Below are 23,017 nucleotides of genomic sequence, written 5' to 3' on the forward strand. Positions count from 1 at the left end.
TGCCGCTTTGGACTCCTAGCGGGCAAAACAGGCAACCGCGCTCTCCGCCTTCCACTGATGCGGCATGCGACGATGCGGCTGTTGTGACTGCAGCTGACGGCTCGTTAGTTTCATCAGACTCTGGTTTCATTTCGTGTCAATGCAGCTGCTGGGCGTGTGAGTTACGCGTCGCCAGCTCTTAAATCACATTGCTGAGTAAAATGGGTACGCCGGTGAACTCTTCGGCAACTCGAAAAATTGCTGAAGGTACAGAGGCACTGCGGCAAGCGGAGAAATGGTAGTATTGCTGTCGGCCCACTAAGCTTCACTGTGCAATCAGCGCTACATAAGGGAGCGATCAGCTCGTAAGGCCCAGCTTTAACACCTTACGTTTCTTCGCAGTTTGAAAACTGGCCTCTTAAAGTGGAAACCAGACTTGGACAGCGCTGCAAATGAGTTCAGCAAAGCAGGTAACGTAGCATATTTTTCTTGCTCGCTCCATGTGAAAATCTCGTGGAGTCCGTTACGTGTGATACATTACGTCGTTTCCGTTCATACTGTTTTTCTTCGTTGCGCCCCTACCAGCTACTTGCTTCAAAGCTGCGAAAGCTCTGGACCAGTGCAAAGACGCCCATCTCCGCGCAGCCGACTGCTACCTCAAAAATGGATCGTATCCTTCTCAGCATGCTTTCGGGCTCTGGATTACATTAAACGAGCAAATAGGCCAATGCTGAGGAGTCTGAATATTATCCTTGACTTTGTTATTTCAGGTTCTTCTCTAGTGGCAAGTAAGTCGATCGTCGTAACTCATGAAATTACAAAACTTACAAAAACTATACTTCTGAAATGATTGGGTGCCTTTGGAGTACCGATTCACACCTAGAATTAAGCCATACTGGGAAAGAAGATGGGCCCGTTGCAGTTAGCGCGGTTTCTGCTTTCGCGCATGCTTCATTTCTCTTCCTCATGTGCGCGAGTAGCCAGATAATTCGTTCTTAAACATGCAAAACCTCATCACTCCCACGTGACAAACACTCGGCAGGGTCCGTAATGACTAGAGGTTAGTGGTACCAACAGATATGTATAGGTTTACATTTGGACAGATATGCTCATATTTATGCAATGGAGTGGGCGCATGCTGATTGATTTAATGAAAGTTGTATATTTTTCTTAGTGGATGCAGTTCTGTGCAGTTGCGGCTGTACAGCAATCTAGTGTAGACTCCATGCATTAGTCCTGTGTGGGGCACACCAAAAATAGTGGAAAAGATGTGTTTACAAGGATTGTGTTTAATATTTACAAAAGGCACTGACTCTAGTACTTGCTTTCCTTGCAGGCAGTTGGAACAAGCAGCATTGGTAAGCAGAGACATGGGTAACCTGCAGGCGACAGCTGAACTCATTGACAGGGCGTCTCGATTGTACATTGACTCAAGAAGTCCTGACACAGCAGCTTTAGTTTTGGAGCGAGGAGCCAAGTGAGTTCAGTCGTTGTGCCCGTTTCTGTCAAATTGTTATGTTGCCTTTTGCTGAGATCGAGCTTCAAGCTTTTTTTTCTGGAACCTCTGCTAGTATTTATTGTCAAGGATGTGATGTACATGGTAAAGAATTTGTTGTGTTCTGTGGCATATAAGCAACTAAGGCTGTCGTGCATCAAATGCAAGGTTTAACCAAATTATGTGCACAAGTAGTTTGCCACCCACCTGAGTGCTAGCTTTATGGCTGCAGTCAGGTGGGTTCAGGGTTCTATTTTTACTATGATCATTTTGAACTCATAAGCTCATTGTAGTTGAAAAATGTTTCAGCATATGTACACTCATTATTCTCCCTTCAAGGAAAACAAATACTGGAAAACTGAAAGTCAAAGCAGCAATGTCGTTAGTACAGTTTCTCAAACTAAAGAAAGCTTTGACAGAGGGTGGCTTGGTGTTTCTTTCAGTGAATTTGCATGGGACCATATTCATAAAGGCATTTGTTTCCTCTTAGTGTCATGCAAGTCGAAAAGCTGAATTATATTTATTTTAGATTTTTAAGTTATCCTGAAACAATTTTTATGGTCATATTCTAATGCATGGAGTCAGTAGGTTAGGTCCTTCTGAGCATTCTTGTAGGTGTTTAGCACTTTCATGGGGCCTCTTGTTTATAATTTTTTTAAATATCATCTTTTTACTGCTCGGGACAAAAATACTCCATGCATTTAGCATGCTTCTCACCTAGTGGATTCATTCGTGACAACACTGCCAAAATTAATACAAAAGCGCATCTTTTAATATTCTACTTTCTTTCTAAAAACTATCAAAAGTATGAGAACCAACTTCTGTTGTACAAAACTATGCTGCACTTCTGACAGGATTTAATTCGCTCATATTACTACATCGTTCACTTTCACAGTCTGTGCATGTCATTCTGCTGATAGTTTATTTTTTGCAGTTTGTTTTTTTGGGTGCAGTTAATCAGTATTGCGGTATCGTTTGCTTGGAAACCACAAAGCGGTGAGAGTGATGAACATATTGCCTGTGTGATGACTAATACTCTTCAGCAGACAAGCCAGTCAGCACAAGAGCTGTGTGCATATATGCATGTATGCAGTGGATAGAAAACCGTCTCATTAAGCTGGCCTCTGCAGGCCACTGCTATTGGGATCATCCTATAATCCTTTTACTCCATCCATACTCTTTCTTTCCTCATGGAAACTTGCTAAGTTTCTCTCGCTGTTTAAATCTGGTGGCATGCAATTATTATCTAACTACAGGCCAATTTCCTTAATAGCACATTCATGTAAAATGCCGGAGCGTGTTGTCTTTAAACATATAATGGAATTTCTTGAAACTAATAACATACTAAGTGTTTTCCAGCATGGCTTTCGTCGCGGCTTCAGTACTGTAACACAACTGGCACAATTCGTACATGACATCAGCAGTTCTCCCGATATAGGTGACCAGGTTGGTGTTTTATTTATAGCTTTCTCAAAGGCCTTTGATACAGTTCCACACCCTAAACTAATGCTCAAGCTGTCTGCTCTACTAAAAAACTCATCCCTGGTGAACTGGATATTGGACTTTCTTTCCCAGCGCTCCCAGTATGTACGCTACAACTCTACCAACTCATCTTCAGTTAATGTTTCATATGGGGTTCCCCAAGGTTCTGTGCTCGGTCCTCTTTTGTTCCTCCTGTACATTAATGATCTGCCATTTCACACTTCAGTAATGATGCGCCTTTATGCCGATGACTGTGTTTTATATCAAACAGTTAAATCACCAGCTGATCATGTTTCCTTAACAATTAATTCGCTGATTTCTGCAACTGGTCCAAGACATGGCAAATGAATATTATCTTTTCTTAGACTGTCTGTATGTCATTTTCACGATGTTCATGCCCTTCCTTCTTCACGTATTCATGTAATGCAGTCAGCTTACAAAGAGTGTACGAATACAGATATCTTCATCTTCTGCTAACACACGACATGTCGTGGTCAAAACACATTGACTATATCTGCCATGAGGCCTTTAAAAGACTAGGATACTACATCATACCTTGCGCGCTACTCCTCAAGAAGCCAAGCTTTTAACAAACAAAACACTCATTTGCCCCATCCTCGAATATGCTTGTGTAGTTTGGAACCCCTGTAAGCAGTGTGAGGTCAACGAACTGGAATCTGTGCAAAAGAAAACTGGGCGCTTTGTTTTTAGGAGATTTGACATGGATTTTTCGCCATCTGCTTTTCTTACCCAACTAGGACTCGCAACTCTTGCTGCATGTTGTCTTCTTGAATGCCTCCAATTCATGGACACTTAGTCAGTTCGCCTCATTTTTCTTCGCTAGATAATTATCTGACATTTTCAAAACCTTCATCTACAAAGAGCCACCATGTCCTAAACATTTCGCCCTTTTCCACCAGTGTACTGTGCGATGTCAGTGTACATTAAAGAGCCCCAGGTGGTCGAAATTTCCAGAGCCCTCCACTACGGTGTCCCTCATAGCCTGGGTTGTTTTGGGATGTTAAACCCCCATAAAACTATAAAAAATTCGGGGGGGGCACTTTGTTGACCTAAAGTGCTGTGAGGCAGAAGCCTTGCCTTAGGCGCAGTGTTGCTGCTTGTGTAACTGATGTGTGGTTGAGATGTTAAGCTTCTCCTCTAAGAGTGGAACGTGACAGTGTCTTGCAACACTGCCAGGGAGTCCGCAGAATGCCATCGCCCATTCGGCTCTATGCCTTGCTCATCGATAAATTGGTTTTTGAGGAAAGGAAATGTATCTGTCTCATATATCTCGGTGGACACCTGAACCTCGCCGTAAGGAAAGGGAGGAAGATGAGAGTGAACGAAGGCACCATATTCACTAGACGCTCCTTTGTTCATTCCAAACCATCTAGCTGGCATGGCGGAGTGGTTAGCGTGCTCGTCTCACACTCCGGAGACCCTGGTTCGATTCCCCAACTCTACCAATTTCCTACTCGGTTTTATTTATTTATCTGGTCTGACTAGAAAGGTTAATTAGGCTAATTGGTTAATTAGGCTAATTGGTTAATTAAGCAATTAACTAAACTCAGCCCCACTTACTTGGAGCATCACTATACGATCCCCTTAATTGGTTGCATGGTTACTAGCCAAAGTACAATTGGCCCCGTTTGAAATTGGCGCACTGTGACGTCACGACCGTTTCGACCAACTGAAAAGCGTGACATTCTCTGTCGACAACTGCTGCTTACAACGATGAGGCATTAAAGGCTTCCTCCGCCTTAAGATCTTTTATGCCCGCGCTAACATTTTAAGTACAGCTTTTTCCCTCATGCCATTGAAGTTGGGAATTCCTTAGCAGGCGACATCCATTCATTATCATTAGAAGAATTCTTACAAGCCTGTTCCTAATGAAGTATGATTGCTTTCTTTACTTCTTTGTATTGTTCTTTGTATTCTACCCTACTACTGCAATAGCCTCGCTAGAGGATGCAGTATGTGTGTATGAATAATAAATAATACTCTTCTTGATATGCAGGCAGCCACTTCTAGAGGATTTTTTCAGAATTTCCAGCTTGCAGACGACAGAGGTTATTGGAAAAAGGCCAGCATGAGAAGGTGCTCAGCTACACCTGACTGGTAGACAACTGTCACTGGATGACTCAGCATTGACTGGGCAGAGCATAGTCCTAGCTGCCTGGGGAGCGAGTTGAGGAGGAAGGTTGTAGAGTGAATGGAGGGTATACTTAATTACTTGTGGCTTCCCTGGAAACAAGGCACTTGGAACAAAATTGCAGAGATGCTTGTCTTACCAGTATCCTTCATCTCTATTTTAGTTCTCCATGTTGGACAAATATTTCAGGGCTTCTTCAGGTGCAGTCTAGCCTGAAGTGGCAGCTTTGCTCGTATGAGGGCTGCTTGCCAAGTTGTAGCTGGCATCATTTTTTCTTGAGAAAGACGTCACACTACAGGAAAGTTTTTATATACACATGATATGAGGGATGAGAGAGATAAGCTGCAACTATTTAGGGGACTCGCATGAAGTTGTGACAGGTGAGAAACTAAGGATGATAGCAAACAGGCACAGCTATATGCCTCTTTGCAATGCTTTATTTCTCTACCATGTCATTAACACACAGTCACATATAAACAAGCACTGCATGCATTAACTCCCAAGGTTATCAGTCATCGCCAGCAGTGAGGAATGTGGTGGAAACCTACTGGCTCACTAGAAGGTGGCTTGAGCGCTGTAAGTGCATATTGTCTCTCAGGTCCTTGTGCAGGACTTGTTGGCACATTCTGCATTCTCATGCTGGAATGGGGTCCCCCTAAATCTCCACATTCTCTATGGCAAAGTTCAAGCAGTAGAACTTCAATGGCCAAAATATTTTCTTTTGCTAGAAATGCAGTGTGCACGGTTAGGTAAGAATAACAACTGTGTATGCAACTTTCTTCAAGAACCTTCCAAGCTGGTTGTTAAAGCTCATGCTAGTTGCACAGAATGGACTGGTATGCTATACACCGATTTTCCGAATTGTAATGGTACTTACTAGCAAATATGTAACTTTAATTCTTCAGTGTGAGTATGTTGCCTCATACAATGAATCAATTCTTTCATAATTTGGGCATTAAAGCATTCATTCATCTATTTCACGGCTCTTCATTTTTATGAAATTGCTGTCTACTACAGTGTTCTTGCAGTCTCGACGTTAAAATATGTGCATACTTTAGTAGGGGATTACTTGGTCATAGCTGCTGTACTTTTCCGGAGTTCATTTTGCACTACAAAAAGCTTAATGTACTCGTATGACAAGCCCAAAAAATATACAAAAGTTGAGTGTATAAGGAGTTATAGGAGAAAGAGACAAGAGGTGACAGTCAACGCCCATATTTTCAAATCCTGTTACAGTGTTTTGTTTCTTTATTTCAACTGTGATGGGCTCAGCCCCCCAGACTTGTCAGTCACTTAGTGCCAACAGCGGAGGAGATGGCAGATCCTGCCTTGTTCACTAGGTTTAAATTGTTGAATTTGCATTAGAAGGTCACATTAGCCGTGTCAGTTGGAACAGTATCTTAGCATGCTGTACGAAGGATGTTGGCACTTAAGTTTTTGCACTGGAAAGGCATTCTTCTATAGCTACCGTAGGTTCAGAGTGGCATTCCTTGGCATTCATACTACAAAGAACTCTCAAGTTTTACATGTTTATTTGCGATGACAGTTCAACTTGCACTGACATTTCAACATGCTGTGCATATCCCTGTAAGGCTTAGGGAGTGAAAATGTTAAAGTTCTCCAGCATTCTGTGATTTCTGGCCCATGCATTGGGAAATGTATGCTTGTGTATTTGGTAGTTTTAAAATAGATTTAGTAAGGTATATGTTTCTGTGCAATTAATCAGAAAATCGGGAAAATTAGAATGCTTAAGTACAATAAAAATGGGCACATGTGCTGAGACACATGCAATAAGTCAATAGAAAAGTCCAAAATAATTCCTTTGCATGCTGATGTAGCTGTAGGGCCATTGAAATTTTAGGTTGTTTTGTCAGGAGGGTTGTCTTTGGCTTTGCTATGAGAAATATGTCTTGAAATACTGTTTGTGTCATACTGTAAAAATGTTATTATTTATTTGAGCAGAGATTAAAACTGCTGACATTTATATAGTCTGTATCATATGTGATGTTCAGGGCATTACACGAGTATATAACGGATCACATGCCACAAGCCTCCGTAACCTTTCTATCTCCAAGTGTGAGCACTTCAGGCCACTCATTTGAAAAAATGGCTTCTACAGTACCCGAATAAAGCTTCGTGTCAAAACTATATAAAGGAAGTTCGCCAGTCTTTTGTGGTCTACAGATGTAGGGCTGTGTAGTTTTAATGCGAAAGCATTAGGTGGGCCATGAAGGCAAAAACTGTCCATTGGCATCTGTGAGGCTCCATCTGCCAACCATGGCACGTGGTGTTTAACTCCTCTCGCCACCTGTCAACTATCTCCTCCAACTCTCCCCACCTGCCAGCTGTTGCCTCTCCTCCTCTTCCCTTGTAGAGGAGGGGAGGGAGGTGCTGGATGAAGAATTGCTCAGCAAAAATGAAAATGACGCAAGAAGAAAATGACTGACATCAGCAGGCCTATGTGCAAAATAGACAGTATTCGGGAGAACTATCTGTGCAAAATTGAGGCTTTTGGGAGCTCTTTCTTCTCGCATTGCTTGGGGAGAGTACCCTGGGTATCAGAAACACCTCTGGTGGCTGTTTGAAACAGCCCCCTGGCACTGCAGTGGCACATTGCTTAATTGCTGCGCCACTGCACTGGTAGTGATACGAGGACTCGCCACGATTTAGCAGTGTGACACATTTTGCATTGTTGAGTAGTCAGAATTGCAGTAGATTGGGGAGTGAAAGACAATGGACTCAGAATTGGAATAGAATCTTGATTAGAAATAGATTGGCGCGTGAAAGAAACATGCTGTCACATTTCCTCTGCATCACTTCAGTTGATCAGCCCTAAATTTTTTTGTGCACAATTTGAAGGAGAAATGAGAATCCAGAAAAAAAGTTGCCCCTGATTGACGTAGTTAAGCTGAATGAGACTTAGGTGTGCTAGCATGTTTACCCTTATTTAGCTTTATCTTTGTTTAGATTTTTGAAAGCTCAAAAATTAGTTGCATTCAAATGCTCTTGCACTCGTTCCTCTGCTTTCCTCTTGAAATTAGCTGCCTGAGCTTTTCGGTACAATTCGAGTCGCAGTTCCCTCTGTTCGACGTTCTCTGAAGCCACTTGTACACGGCATTCAACTGCACATTCCTCTGGCAACTTCATCATTCACTCTTCGCTCTCACTCATCTTTCCGTTTCTTGCTCTTCATCTATTTCCGCGTCCTGTTCAGCAAGGTTATACTGTCTTCGCCGTTCTGCTTCGGTCTGCCCCCTTGCTATATCCACTGGATTGGTTGACTCTCGTTGGTGCTCTCTTCTTCTGCGTTGCTATTCAGCTTGTCATGCACGTGGTTCAGCTTCGGAATCTGTCGAAAGACTGGCTTCATCCATGCCGCACTGCATCTGCATCTTTTGCCGCAATGCACATTCCTCCGGCAACTTCATCATTCCCCTCTTCTTTCTGGCATCTGCATGTGTATGCAACCGCGTTTCTCGCTCTTCAACTTTACGCCCTCTGCCCACTTGGCTGCAGTTGATGCGGCTACACTTCTCTGAGCTTACCCGAGCTTCCTCCCGTTGGCTGCAGCTGGCACGATGCTCCTCCGAGCTTACCCGAGTTACTGCCAGGCTTTCAGCATGACGAGTCACGGCTTTTTCACTAGTGACCCATCTAATGCTAGCGCACTGAAAATTTTTTGTTAGTGGAATATTCATGTTCATGGAATATTATTTTGCCACCTGTGTTTTCAGCATTGCTGACATTTGCTGTTATTTCATCTTGTGGGTTTCTGAGTGGACACAGGCCACCAACCACCGCGGGTTCGGGCTTCGCACGAGCCAAGGGCCCCGATCAGCCGTCACCACATACACCCTGGGACACCGCTGCAGCTCACTCAACCTCCGCAGGGAGGAGAGCGATTCGCCGCAAAGAAATAGGCCTCCAAGTTCACGAAGAAGACGTTTATTCACGTCGTCCTTCAGCAGATACACAAACACTCAATAGTCACCCCGTCCCGGGGGCGCGCGCGAGGAGCAAGGCTCCGCTGCGCGCACGAAGCGACTAGAGCAATGCGCACCGCTAGCACACCGCTGCAGGAGAATGTCCCTGCGGCAGTGCTGTGATCTCTCTCTTGTGTCGACCGTTGGGCCGGTTGCAAGAGAGAGTGGGCAATCAACGCAAGGTACGCCTGTCGGAGGTCGCTGGACCCCGCTGGACAGGCTCGAGCTGCTGCAGGTCAGAGGACACGTGCGGGCGAGCTCGAGTATGCACTGGTCCGAACGGCAAAGGCCGGCACGGACAAAACAGTAGCGTACACACCTTACGCTGTCTCAGAGGGACCTCTCTCTGCGCTCCGCTCGGACGTTCGCGCGGTGCGCGGCCGCCAAAGCGGGTCCCAATATCCCGCCAAAAGGCACCAATGGCAAAGGCCGTTGGGGAGCCGGGGCGGAGCTGTGGCCAAATGACAGTGATTAGTCACTTAGCTGCCTCTCCGCAGCCTGAGGCGGGAGCAAGGGAAAGAGGAGAAACTACGCGGGAAGCCGGCAACAGCCGCGCAAAGGCAACGGCGGGAAGCCAGGATTCCCACAATCTCTACCTCTGCCAGTGTACTCAGCATAAATTTGTCATGTTTTCGTTTCTGCGCTGATTATTCTTTATTGAATATGTGCACGTATCATGAACCAAAGTATTTTTGTTGTATTTTGCCCCTTTTGATTGTGGCACAGCATGTGGTTTGGTTGTCTTCTGTCACAAGTGTATTCAAAAAGTGCATGAATGCTGTGTTCTATGTTCCTTAATGAGGCCAAGCCTTTGCCAAAAGTGGTTCTCTTGCGGTTATTCTCATGCATCATCTATATATCCATGTAGTTTAGTGTTTTCATGTGAGGATATATTCAAGGCAAAGCATAATTGGTAGAAGATAAAGCACACCGTGACAAACAGATGTCCATGCATCTATACGCAGAATATAGTTTAGGTTGTTGGCATTTCTTAAAATGTTGTGTGGGTTTGTATTTTCAGAATTGTTGAAAGCAAGCTTCCTGAAGTCGCAGTTGAGTTCTTCAACAGGGCATCTGAAATAGTTTCAGTAAGGCATTTCAGTTATTCAACTTTAGACTGAAATGATGGCTAGCATTTTTGTTTCTTAATCCTTAGGTTGAAGATCGCCCCAGGCAGTCTGCAGAGTTTTGTGGTCATGCTGTTCGTCTTCTGCTCAAGCTCTCTAGGTGAGGCGTTGCACGGTTCATCTCTGTTTTGTATTTTTATTCAGAAAAAAATTTTTTTGTTACCTGTGGCTGTATGCCTGCCACAGATTGTCTTGCCTGCTCTTGCACTACCTGCTTTCACCAGGTGCTCACTGTGAAAGAATAGCTGAGGCTTTTAGATTGTGTTGAATCATAGAGGATCTTTTCGGGCACCGTGTCCCTATTGGTGTGTCTGCTCTGCTGTGACTAGGTGGGACGAGGCAGCGGAGGCTATATCACGGCAGAAGCAATTGCTGACTGAAGCTCAGGACGAGCGGGCTGTTGGGCGACTGGTGGTAGCTCTGGTTCTTGTCCACCTGGCACGAGATGACTTTGTAGCTGCCAGCAAGGCCCTGGACCATGATGGAGGGTGAGCAGACACAGCCTTCTGGGTGCCCACTTGCCACTGAGAAACTGTGTGTGCAGGTTTCTTGAGGCAGAAGAACAGGACACGCTGTCGTGTTTGCTGAAAGGATGTGATGAGGGGGATCCAGACATGGTTTCTCGTGCCCTTAATGCACCGTTCCTCAAGCACATGGACACAGAAGTAAGTAGGCTAGCAGGCATGCGTGTAGAAAATTTTGAGGTCATGCATATTGCATAGTGCATTGTATTTTGTTGCATTTTTGTTTTAGTATGCCAAGTTGGCGAGGATGCTTGGACAGCAGGTGGCCGAGTCTGCCAAGAAGACTGTGTCAGAGTCTCAGCCTGCTGCTGAGACCAGACACGTCACCCAGGATACTGATGCTGAAACAGTTGCCAAGCCAGACCAGGATCACCTAGAAGTTCCTGATTCAGCAGCTGCCGGAGATTCTGAAGATGAATATGCTGGTGGTCTTCTGTGAGAATGAAAGAGGTTGTGTTTTCTGTTATTCATCACAATGCTACCATTCCTGGCTTTCTCAGTGCCCTTTGCTTGTACTTGGTTACTTCATCTCTGTGCAGGATTTATGCATAGTAAGTGTTGGAGAACATCTAGTTGCGCAGTGGCTCATGCCACCCCACCTTCCTGCCCGTGCATGTGTGCTGTCATTGTGCAGCCTTGTACTTTCTCTGGGTGCATATCCTGGCAAACACAGTGCTGAGAGGAATTCTTGTTTCTTGTGTACACTTTTTCTCAACAAAAATTGTTGAGACTATGGCTGAAACAATAGTGAACCAGTTTGGTGCCCTGTGGTACTTCTTGTCATTGGAAAACAACACTCAAGTGTACTTTGCCATTTTTTTTACAACTTTGCCACAGAGTCTATTACATGGTGCCCATGTAGTTATCCTGAGCAAGGAAAAATGTTGCATATTGCTGTACCTTGTTCTGGCTTTTCAACTCTTTCTTGATTGTGGATGTGTGTGCATGTCGGGCACTAGGGTATAGAATGGCTGCTTGCATGTGCTCTGAGTGTTTAGATCTATTTTTTTACAGCATATTAGGGCGTCGCTTTTGTGTCCTAAAGTATTCAAAACAAATTTGTTTGATTTTTTATCATGCACAAGCTAAGCATTTCATTTAATTCACTTTATTCAAACTAATCAATTAAATGTCTTGCTGAACATAGTTGCATTCTTAATTAATTGGCTTCGATGGCATATACACTGGAGTGTACCTGTACTTGACACAGTGTACCTTAATTTTAGTAGAATAAGATTTGTTGCAGTTAGGGATAAAAAAATGCCAGTTGATCTGTGTCCTGCTGAGATTTTATATCTGGAATTGTGGAATATCTGATGTATCAAAAGGTTGTAAGAACTTGTCGTCAAGTAGCAGCTGTTTGAGGTGCATATAAAATGGCACACAGGCACATGCACAGTCATAGTCATATCTATAGGTGTCGAGTTTTGAAACTTTGGCACTCTTTGCAGTTTCTTTGTGAAATGCAATCAGGCTGCTCTGATTTCATTGTTACTTGTATTTCAGTGCAAAGCTTGTGTTCCTTTCGCTATTATTTCCCTGTACTTATTTTGTTATGGCTAGGAAGAAGTCACGATGACACTACCTTGCAGGTTTTGGGTTTATAGGGGTTTAACTTCCCAAAGCGACTGAGACATTGTAGGTTTTGCCAGTTTTACTTCATTCCTACCAGATGTCACGATTGTGATCTATGTCGTATGATAAATCGATGGTTATAAATGTTTCCTGTAATGCTTAAATAAATAACACAGCAGAGGCCATCTAACAGCATGCCCATGCATGTGTTTTACAATTATCCTTTTGGATGTTCTCATTCTGCTGAACCCTCTTGGCAGATGCCATTATGGAGAGAAAAAAATGTGCAAGTTTTCCTCATGTTGTACAGTGATGTGAAACTTTTCAGTTTTACATATGTTTGGTTCGGTTTCTACCAGATATGTTATTGTCCTTGTGTTATTGTCTCAGCTGTCTCATGATATTTTAACAGAAAGGTAAGGGGGTGTGACATGTAAAAATTTTATTTGAATATTTGAGTTTATAATTTAATTATTTTTCTTTATCCTTGAGTTCATTTAGGTGATTCTAAAGCATGCATTGAATTCAACAGTTCATTGGTACAAAAATAGAAATAGTACACTTGCCTAAATTTTCTCTGCCTTCATGCTTTAAACCATTGCTGTTCTTGAAAAGATAACATCTCTTTTGCAAATAAATCCTGAGACGTTTGAGTATGAAATAAAGCTGTTCATTTTTGTTTGCTTTGTACTTCATTTTATTTTATTTCAAAAAAGGTGGCAAATCCACATGTGGAGCATGATTGTTGCAGTCTGGCCCATTTGGTTATGTTGCAGTAAAACTTATCCTGAGTGAAGACAAACACTGCAGTGTAGATTAAGCGCAGTGAGATGAACACTTATTACCATTTGTTAGGTCTTGAACTGCCCACAGCCTCATACTATTCTGTTGTTTGTTTCTCTTCCTTGTGTCATTGTCTTCATTTGCCTTAAATTTTAATTCAGTGCAGAGTAAATGCCCTCCCTTTAGTTCTGAATTTCTATTGAGGGCATAAGGAAAAGCTAGTGTCTTGTTTACATAAAATAGAGTCAAGCTTGAGAAGTTGAAAAAAAACGTTAAATTTTCTATTTCGATAGCAGCATGATTAATTGCATCAGTATGTCAAATTTGGCTCGTGCACAGATTATAGCCCACTATTCGCACCTGTGCGCACTTGTGCATCATTCCAAAGAAAGAATACTCGACACAGTTTGGCGTGCTTACTCATTCAAAGTGAGTAATTATATTGTTTGAAGAATTGTGGAGGGAAGCAAATAGTTCGTGACTGCAGAAAAATGGAAAAAAGCAGCAGCTCATTTGATCTCAGTAGCGCATGCCGAAAGCAAAATAGAGATGGTTGTGAACTCATCCCACAATACTCAGTCGGCTGCTAACCTAAGTGCACTAAACATGTCAAGCCCTTGCCACACGATTCTTTATACACTACTCATTTTTAAGGGCGGACACAGCTGTCAACAAAAATGATTGTTTCTTGATGTATTTACATAGCATTTTTTTAGCACCCAGAAATGGACGGGGAGATGATGTCCATGACAGTTGTGCGAACTTCTCGAAGGACAAACCATTAGGAGTGGTGAGCACCATGTGGATGTCCAGGCGAAAAAAACCATTGGGTTCAATTGGGAACTTCCCACTAGTGTTTTTGGAACTAATTGGGAGCTCCAATAGAAACTAGCCGGAATGCTTAGAGCATTGCATTAGAATGTTCCTGTTGGACTGTCCACTTGGTCGCAAAACACGATTGGAACCAATAAGAGCTGTTGAATAACTGTTGGCTCCAAACTGAAGTAGTAGCATCGAAGTGGGCCACAGGCAAGCATGCATCACACACAAACCACAGGAACATTAAAAGCCTGAAGAGGTGACACAGAATCAGTGTTCAGTATATGTTCACTAAAATGCCTTTTTTTTGGGCTGCTTATTCATTAGACCCTCCTCCTGAAGCCAGTGGTGCTGGTCTGTTGAGTGTATTTTATTTAATCACAACTGCAGAGTTGGTGGAAATGAAAACAGTTCAGTGGATTATGCTGCTAATATCCTTTTTTCAAGAACTTCGCTGTACAGCTGTACTGTGCTTGTACACAGCAATATGTAGATATTGGTCATAGAAAATTGGCTTTCATTCGGGCTTTCCAATTGTAAGCTGTAATTGGTGTCAGCTGGAAGCCCCAATTGTAAGGTCATCCAACTGGGAGGTCCAACTGGAGCCAGTTGTAAACTTCATTTGGAATGGCCAATTGTTTGCTCCAATTGGACCTCCTAATTGGGGACTGCCCAACTGGAAGTAAGGAAACCATCTGGACTAACCAATTGCATTCATGAGTCTAATTGGCTGACAACTTGGGTCCATTTGATTCCAATTGGAATGCCCCATTGGACCCAATGTTTTCTTTTTTTTTCATCGGGGAAGGATTACGTTCATGTTTAGCACGTTATTTAAAGTGCAAACTGCCTTTGGCAGCCATTTTTGGTTAAACCTAGAAAAATAAACAAGACTTTCTTGGGCTAGTTGGTTGCTCATAATTTTGGTGAAAAGTAAGCACACAAGAAGGCAGGGACTATAGTGGGAAAGAGGCAGGACAAAACACTAACTTGCAACTGAATTTGTTTTTCACCTAGAACTTTCTGCAGTTATTAAAAATAGGCTTTTAGAGTTAAAAGAGTGCCTTTTCTGACATGGCATTGTCAGCGGTGTAGTATAACAGAATACAGCTGTGCTAACTAGCAGGCTGGTTAACTAATATTGAATAGTTAACTTTGAACTATTACTGTTAGGCTCCTTAATTACTGAGAGGAGTGTAGCTCACCATAATTAATATTCATATTAGTTTCTAGAATTTCGAAAACGCGGTTACCCTCGATGCTGTGGCCCAACATATTTTGTCCATGTAGACGAGCTACGTGCACTGGAGAGTTTGCTTTGCCTGCAAGCTTCCTGAAAGCGCATGGCGCGATGTAGCCAGAATTTGTTAGGCCATCACAGGTCCGACCCAGTCAAAAAAAACCATTGAAACAAATTAGACATTCCAAATGGAACCAAGTGGACATTCCCATTGGTTCCAATTGGATTTCCCAATTGGAACCAATTGCTTCCAGTGGTTGTTTTGGACACCCGACCAATTGGACCCAACTGGACTAGCCAATTGGACGCATTAGGCCAGGCAGTTATTTCACCCAGAAAATATTCACAAAATATGTTATGTTCATTGAGAAAGGTAGCTAAATGTTTGTGAATAATATGCTCTAGAATCTTGGACAAATATTTCTACAAATGAACATATTATAATATGCAAAAGGAAAACTCATTTATGAGGACTGTAGTCCCAATCAACATTGTTCTACGGAATTGAGATTGACACGTTTTTATGGAAATCAAAGTCAACAGGCACAATTAAATACATCACACTCAAGCAACATTCAGGCACTAGTAGCATATATTAGCTCAATATGTACAGGGTCGTCCACTCTAAGTACGAACACGGCGCAGCATGGCCGCGCTCCGCGGGGCGCGAGCGCATCCGGCGCGGCCGCGCTTCGAAGCTCTGCGGCGCAGGCGCACACGGGCCTGGAGGCGGTGCTTCGCGTCGTCTGCTACAGGGTGGGTGCGCTCAGTGCTTGCTCTGCGGTGAAGCGCACCTAACTTTCTGCATGATTACAGCGCTCGTGTGCACAGAGACAGCACTGCGGGAAAGCGCACTAACTGCAGCGCGTTGTCGCTGGTTGCGCGTACGACAACCCAGCGGCCTCTCGTCTCAGGGCCACGAAGTCGGGGATATGCACGTATTGCTGCAAAATTGTCATTTCAGGTTTGAATTGATTGGATTTATGGGATTTAACGTCCGAAATTGACAGACTACAAGGGGCGTTATAGTCGAGGGCCCCAGGTTATTGTCGACCACATGGGGGTTTTTAACGTGCGCTGACTAGGTGTAGTGGGGCGAGGACTGGAGACGCTGTGAAGCTATAATCCCAGACACGCCTAGGTGGCGCTGCAGTACCTTTCACCTGGGTCATCGTCCGCACTCCCGCATGCTCCCACTCAAGCGGCGTTCTGGCGCGCGCATCGAATGTATTTTATGAAGTCGATTCAACGCTAATTCTATGGACGCTTAAAAGAAAGAAAGCATGCAACACTACATATACTGCTTACAAGTAGGGCTATGCGGAGACTGCGATAAAAACAAGGAACCTTTTACCACACACAGAACAGCATTTATTTTATTCAAAAATATACAGCACTGAAGGAAAAAGTACTGAGAAACCGCAGTTCACGTGCTCCTGCTGAGCTTAAGATGTTTAGCTCGCTGCCGTTTTGTGGCATTTGAGCTATTCAGGCCCTTAATAAGGAAGTGCAAGCGCGTGAGTATGTAAAATGAAACAATTTTTACACTCACTTGTTCCCTGTGCTGATCGCAACCAACACTGTTAGAGCTCAAAAAGTTCGCTTTTACTTGTGACGCAACATCACAGATGCTGTTGGCATGCAGCTCTGTTACACTAAAACATTTAGTGAATATCCACTCTTGACTGTAGTGCATACCTTTCCTGCTGGACCTTTTTGATGCTGCAAAACACTGACGTACACTTAGCTGTTGCTTGAGCGGCAAGCATGAAATATTTTTCTCTAATACTTCTTTCTCAATGCTTGCATTTTGCTTCCTCATTTCTTCAAGTCGCCCAGTCAGGGAGACTAATCTGTCGGTAGCACGATCGACGATTCTTTTGGCTAAGAAGTCGCACTTTGGCTGCAGGCGTACTGCATAGCCTTCTCCGTTTCACCTCACTCAGCCTTGTGAGCAAGGCCTTCCTCAGGTACTTGCAAGATATGCAGGCTGTTGCTGTAACAAGAAAAACTCAATGAAAATCTGTGTACAGGACTTTATTCTCACCAACGATAAATTAATTCATAAATAGCACATTCAAAACATGCAAACCGCAATAGGAGAAAATACGCAGTAATGCAGTTCGTCATTAAACATCGAAGAATTCACGATACCTGAATGAAAACCCCGATTCTCACCTTTTGATATCACACTTCCTCTGCATTTCGTGCTAAGGACGAGTCCGTCGGCATGAATCCATTGCTTCTCCAGTCCTTTTGTTAGGGACACAGCCACGAAGTCTGCTGGTTTACCCACTCCCTTGCAGATGTATAGGGACTCGGCGTCATCCAGCACACATTTCGCTTCATCCATATCGCGGCAGACTTTCTCAGAGATAAGGGCCCCCCGGCAATATGTTCTACAAATTACTTCACCCGGATTGCAACCACAGTTCACAAAAACAGTCTTCTCGATGACGACAGACTGAGCTTCGCTGTCGTACGAGGCCTGCACGTATGCAGCACCAGCATAATTTGGAAATTTGTGCATAGCCCACTGATTGGTCGGTTTGGGAACATTTTCAATGTCAAATGGAATGGCTGGCTCCACACATTCGTCCGGTTCGCTGGGTTGCGGCGTTGCACAGCAGTCGTGTATGTCTTCATCACAGAATTTCTTTGTTCCGTCATCTTTCGTTGCTTCTTCACACCGCCTCTTCGGTGGCTGTCGATCTCGAGTGGGCTTCTTCGAAAGATACTTCGGAAGGTTCGGCAGTATAGTGGGCACGGCGTCCGGTGAAAGCGATGGCTTTCCACGCGGAAGGCGCACCTCTTTTCCATCAATTACATGCACATAGTCTCTCAAAATGTACTTATCCTCGAAGTGCAACTCACAAAGAGCGTCAGTCACTTCTAAAGCCTTGTCAGCGCGATGAAGGTTGCGCTCCCAAATCCGGCGCTTGCATTCGTCATCGGGGACTCCAAACAAAGAAAGTTTTGGCGAGTTTTTAGCGCCACTATACCCCGTCCTGCAACCAGGCGCGAAGCAGTAGTTCCTGCGTCGAGGCTTCATCGTGAAGAAAAAACACAGTACACCACGAACATCGGAGCACAGCGAAGCGTCAACACACAAGAAGCACGTCGAGACAGGCAAGCCGGCAAGCAGCCGCTGCGCCGCGCCGGAATCCCCAGGTGAAAGGCGCAGCTGCGCCACCTCGCGGCCGCTTGAGATTTCTGGGATTTGAGCTTCACGCGCGCAGCCTACCAGGGCCTTCCCTCGGCCCACTACACCTAATCTAGTACACTATACGCTCGCGCCCCGCGGAGCGCGGCGCTGACATCCCACAGCACATGGGTGCCTTGCGTTACGTCTCCATTGAAACGGGACCGCCGTTGCCGGAATCAAACTCTAGTCCCTCGCCTCTGTAGTCGGGTGGTCTCCACTGATCCAGCTCGGCGAGCCACTTTGAGGTCTTAAAAGCACTCTGAAAGTCGCGTCCGTATTGTATCAAAGCTTTATTTTCTACGCGCAGTGGTTAAGGCTTATGGGATGTTTTACAGCAGTAGCTGCTAAGTTGCGGGACAGAGATTGCGCCGGGCTTGCTCTACTAGGTCCAAGTGGTCCTATAATCAGCCTAGCGCGAAAGAGTTCGCGGATGGCTTGATGGTGCTTCAAATCTTACTAAAGTACTTATTGAAATAACCAGAACGACTTATGAGTTTGAAAAGAAATAACAATTACGTTTACACCATCATGCAATTTTGGTTTACACCTCAATCATTTCTTAATTGAGCAGGCTGAGTGAGTGTTTCTTTTTTTTGTCCGAAGCTCATGCCACCAGCCGCAGGACATTAAGCGTAGCGCTTAAACACTGATTATGGGTCTGGATTTCTTTCTTCATTTCTCGCCCGCCGCAGTCGCTTTCCTCGTCTCCGCTAGCGCTTTTCTGGTGACATTTTTTGTTTCGTACGTGGTGGAACGTAACGAAAATGAAAAAAGGAACGAATTAAATAATCACAAGAAGAGGGCTAGCTACAAGTACGAATTTTATTGCACAAAGCACATGGGCTGTCGGCTGCGACTCACGAGGTGCTTGATGCCTACGATTGCGATAAAGGAAACGCAGCCGGCACTCTCCCTCTCGGGGAGTTAAACAATTCCTGAAACTCAATACCTAGCGCCAGAGGCCCCGCTTTGGGAGACAATAGGAACGGAAGAGATAATAGGAAGACCCATTCGAAGACAAGTCGGATAGAACTGAAGTCAAAGAAAGCTCAGCCGTATTCAAAATCGGCACACACAATTGTTGCAAAACCGAAAATAGTCTGCAGCCAAAACGTTTCTTGGCATTTGAACGAGAAGCAAATTCGAAAGTAAATAATAACTCTACGTAACTTTAAGTACATTTAAGTAAATAATAAATAAAGTTTTTCGATTCCTCTGGGTTCCATAGTCAAGCATTAAAAAGCTGATTTCCTTTATTGTTTTAATTGGTCGGCGTAGTTATATTGGAGGTCGCGCCCATTTTTTACCTCATGCTCTGAATGTTTAAAATTTTGCCCTAGTACAGACACCGAACGTGCTGGTTGTCCTCTCCGGGCGTAGCAAGCATGGTGAAATGGCAGAACACATACAAATGTCGACATCGCGGCAACACAGTTGTCACCCAGACTTCGCGCACTTTTAGTGGGAAGCTCCCAGACGCCCTTAGAGCGTGGGGGGGTAGCGGTCTCGGACTCGAAGGAGATGCCCTCGACTCAGCGTGGCAATCTCAGCGGAGACCAGCTACCAAGTGACAAGAGGTTTTTGGGCGTTCGGTGCCCAGCTTTCGCTGGTCGCAAGCCAGAGAATGGGTCGAAGCCAGAGGTTTACAAAACAAAACAAAGTTTATGCAGCAAAGATACGATACAGAGGGTTACACAATCACTAGTACAAGCACATACAAAGTGATTAACAAACGATGCAACACGTGCAAAGTTAAACTCGAGAGAGAATTCACTTACAAAGGCAATATTGCACCTAAAGTGCACTAACACAAGAGAGAGAGGTAAACAAACAAAACACAATTTGTTCACCGGGCACTGCGGCAGTCCGACGACCAGAGTTCCGCGACGATGCCGTCCCGCAGACAGGCGAACGTTGCCTCGTTGGTCCGATGCTGGCCGAGTGGTGTTTTCCCCGGGAGTCGAACGGGCGCGCTTCGATGAAGCTTAAACGGCGGTCCGGACTGACTGATAGCGGTCAACGTCCTTCTTTATAGGCTCGCTCTCCCGTCTGTTTGTTGTTCGCGCCCGAGTAGGCGCGCACATACACGCAGCATTGGCAGTGCTGTCTCCCTTTCCTCTTCTCACCGGCCGCGCGTCCCCATTGGTCAGAGGTCGGGGGTCGCATCTCGAAGTTTCGAGCGTGTTCTTGAGCGGCGCCGACGCCGACAGGCGAGGGGGACGTGTCTTAGTGCACGCAAGGCTACGCCCTTTCCCCCCGTCAGCTGTAGAACCGACTCGTCTGTTCCAGAGAATTCGGCGTGGATGACTCATTCCTTCGGCGCACGCCATGGCGGTGGAGAGAGAGGCACGCGCTCGGCGGGGCTTTCTCTCTCTCCCGTTGGGCTCGCGCCGGCGAGACGCCGTGCGCGCGGCGGTTTTTCTTTGTTTGTTTCTAAAATGCGCCGAATTTTGTGACAACAGTCATGATCGGAAACGACAGCCGGCGGCACTTGCGACCCCCCCACAGAACGTGTCACTGCACGGCCGTGCAAAAAACAAGGCCAAAAGAACAAAGATTTCATTGATTGTGAACGAAGGACGGGGCCACTGACTGTCACTATATGTGGCACGCTTCCGCGAGTTATCTGACTGAGCTCAGTAGCGGGTGGGCTCGCCTCCAGAGTCTATCACAGCCTGCATTCTGTTCTGCAGGCTGCTGTAGAGGGACCGGCAAATATCCATGTTAGTTCTAAGCCGCTCCCATTCCTCCTTGACGGCAGTCCATAGCGCGTCCGCTGAGAGGACACGGAGCTCTCGGCGGGCCAAGGCGAACTTCATGTTGCCCCAGATGTTTTCTATTATGTTGAGGTCCGGCGACTGTGGAGGCCATTCCAGTACTGCCACGTTGCGGAGCTCCAGAAACGCGGCCACCTTCTTGGACGTGTGGATGGGGGAATTATCATGCTGAAAAATGAAATCATTATCAGCGAATGGTCCTCCAGCAAGATATGGGAGCAGCACATCGTCCAGGATGGCACAATAAGCGTCTCCGTTCAACCGGCTGTCAATTCGAACCAGGGGTCCTAGACCTTCAGCTGTGATTGCTCCCCAAACGCTGACAGCAGAACGGCCGCTGGCTGCAACTCGTTGCATATACTCGGGCACATACCTACAAAAAAATGAAAAACTTTTGTTGGGAATGCTTACACAAGCAGTTGCAACCGCTAAGCTACAAGGAACCAGTATTGAATAATTTCATCCTTAAGCGTTGTCTGATGGGCAGCAGAAAAATGCTGATATGAATAATTTGTTTTGCCAAACTTTAGTTGGGTTTTTTTCCTAATGTACGCGATTTGCGAAAAGCCGAAGATTAGGCCAGTGCGAAAATTACACTTGGCCAGAATTAGCCTAAAAACGTAAAAATGCTCCTTAGTTTGATTATGCCGTTGGGCAGCCAATAACAGTGGACGACGAAATATTAGTTCGTACTTTCTAGGATACGATAGCCTATGTAATTATCCTTACCGACAGTTCTCGGGCCGCCAGACTCACTGCCTCTGGTCCCATCTTGTGGTGAATGCTGACTCGTCCGTAAACACCACCTTCGCCCAATGGTCCTCGGTCCATTGCTGATGCTGCCGGGCAAATTCGAGGCGTTGTTGCCGGTTGGCCGCGCTCACAACTGGCTTCTGAGCCGCGGTTCTTGATTTTAACCCTGCCTCGTACAGACGACGCTTCACTGTGGTATTTGAAACACCTAGAAGCCCGACGCAGTTCTTAATCTCGCCCGCACTCGCAGTAGGCTTGTCGACCGCTGCCGCAACAATGGCCATGTCGTCCTCCGCGGTGGTGACTCTTGGGCGGGCTTTCCGCGGAGCATCCTTGATTCGTTGCTCTTCCCTGTAGGCTTTAATTATACGGTTGATGGTCGAGAGTGGCCTATTTGTCAACTAGGATATTTTTCTTTGTGAGTACGATTGCAGACTTAAATCTACAATGCGTCTTCTGTCGCATTCCGGTACACGAGACATGGTTAATTTCCCGTGCGCGCAACAAAAAATGCGGTGACCCCATGCTGCCACACCGTTTTTATTGCAGAGGAGCATTGGAAACAAGCGACAAAGTATAAGAGAAGTCGCAAGGATGACTGAAAAAACTGATAGCGTGGCATTATGTCTGCCGAAAAAATATGCTGAGCCAGCAACGTCTGGTGGCTCAAGCTTTCGCACATCATTCGAGAATTGTTCGCTCGGGTAGACACGCCACCTAGTCAGACAGTCATTTCAAGCAGCGTATCAGCCTCACTTGCTGATGAAAGATTGGAATGCTAAGCCTAGCATGGAACGACAGCCGATACACCTTGCAAATGACTGAAGTCGGACCTGTACTACTGTTGTACTGCATGCTTTTAATATCACATTGAAATCTACGGCACTGCATCTGCTCAAGGAAAAATTAATGAACCCCAAGCAGCTCTTAATACCACCCTTTGTTTGTTGGTTTGTTTATTTGTTTGTTTATTGGGGTTTAACGTCCCAAAGCGACTCTGGCTATGAGGGACGCCGAAAGTGAAAGGCTCCGGAAATTTCGACCACCTGCGGTTCTTTAGCGTGCACTGACATCGCACAGTACGCGAGGCTCTAGAATTTCGCCTCCATCGATATTAGGCCAC

General features: G+C 45.1%; 1 protein-coding gene across 1 annotated transcript; it reads left to right on the forward strand.

Moving 5' to 3' along the window:
* Positions 1-39: 39 nt before the first annotated feature.
* Positions 40-12,996, forward strand: gammaSnap1 (gamma Soluble NSF attachment protein 1). The gene is made up of 10 exons (XM_089582535.1): positions 40-277; positions 382-449; positions 565-649; positions 750-767; positions 1,316-1,456; positions 10,113-10,179; positions 10,248-10,318; positions 10,548-10,706; positions 10,763-10,883; positions 10,972-12,996. The coding sequence occupies exons 1-10, from the start codon at positions 201-203 to the stop codon at positions 11,179-11,181; spliced, it is 1,017 nt and encodes a 338-aa protein (XP_089438661.1). The 5' UTR covers positions 40-200; the 3' UTR covers positions 11,182-12,996.
* Positions 12,997-23,017: the final 10,021 nt, after the last annotated feature.

This window comes from Amblyomma mixtum, chromosome 3, assembly GCF_055824585.1.
Source record: "Amblyomma mixtum isolate Tamu chromosome 3, ASM5582458v1, whole genome shotgun sequence".
Lineage (NCBI taxonomy): Eukaryota > Metazoa > Arthropoda > Arachnida > Ixodida > Ixodidae > Amblyomma > Amblyomma mixtum.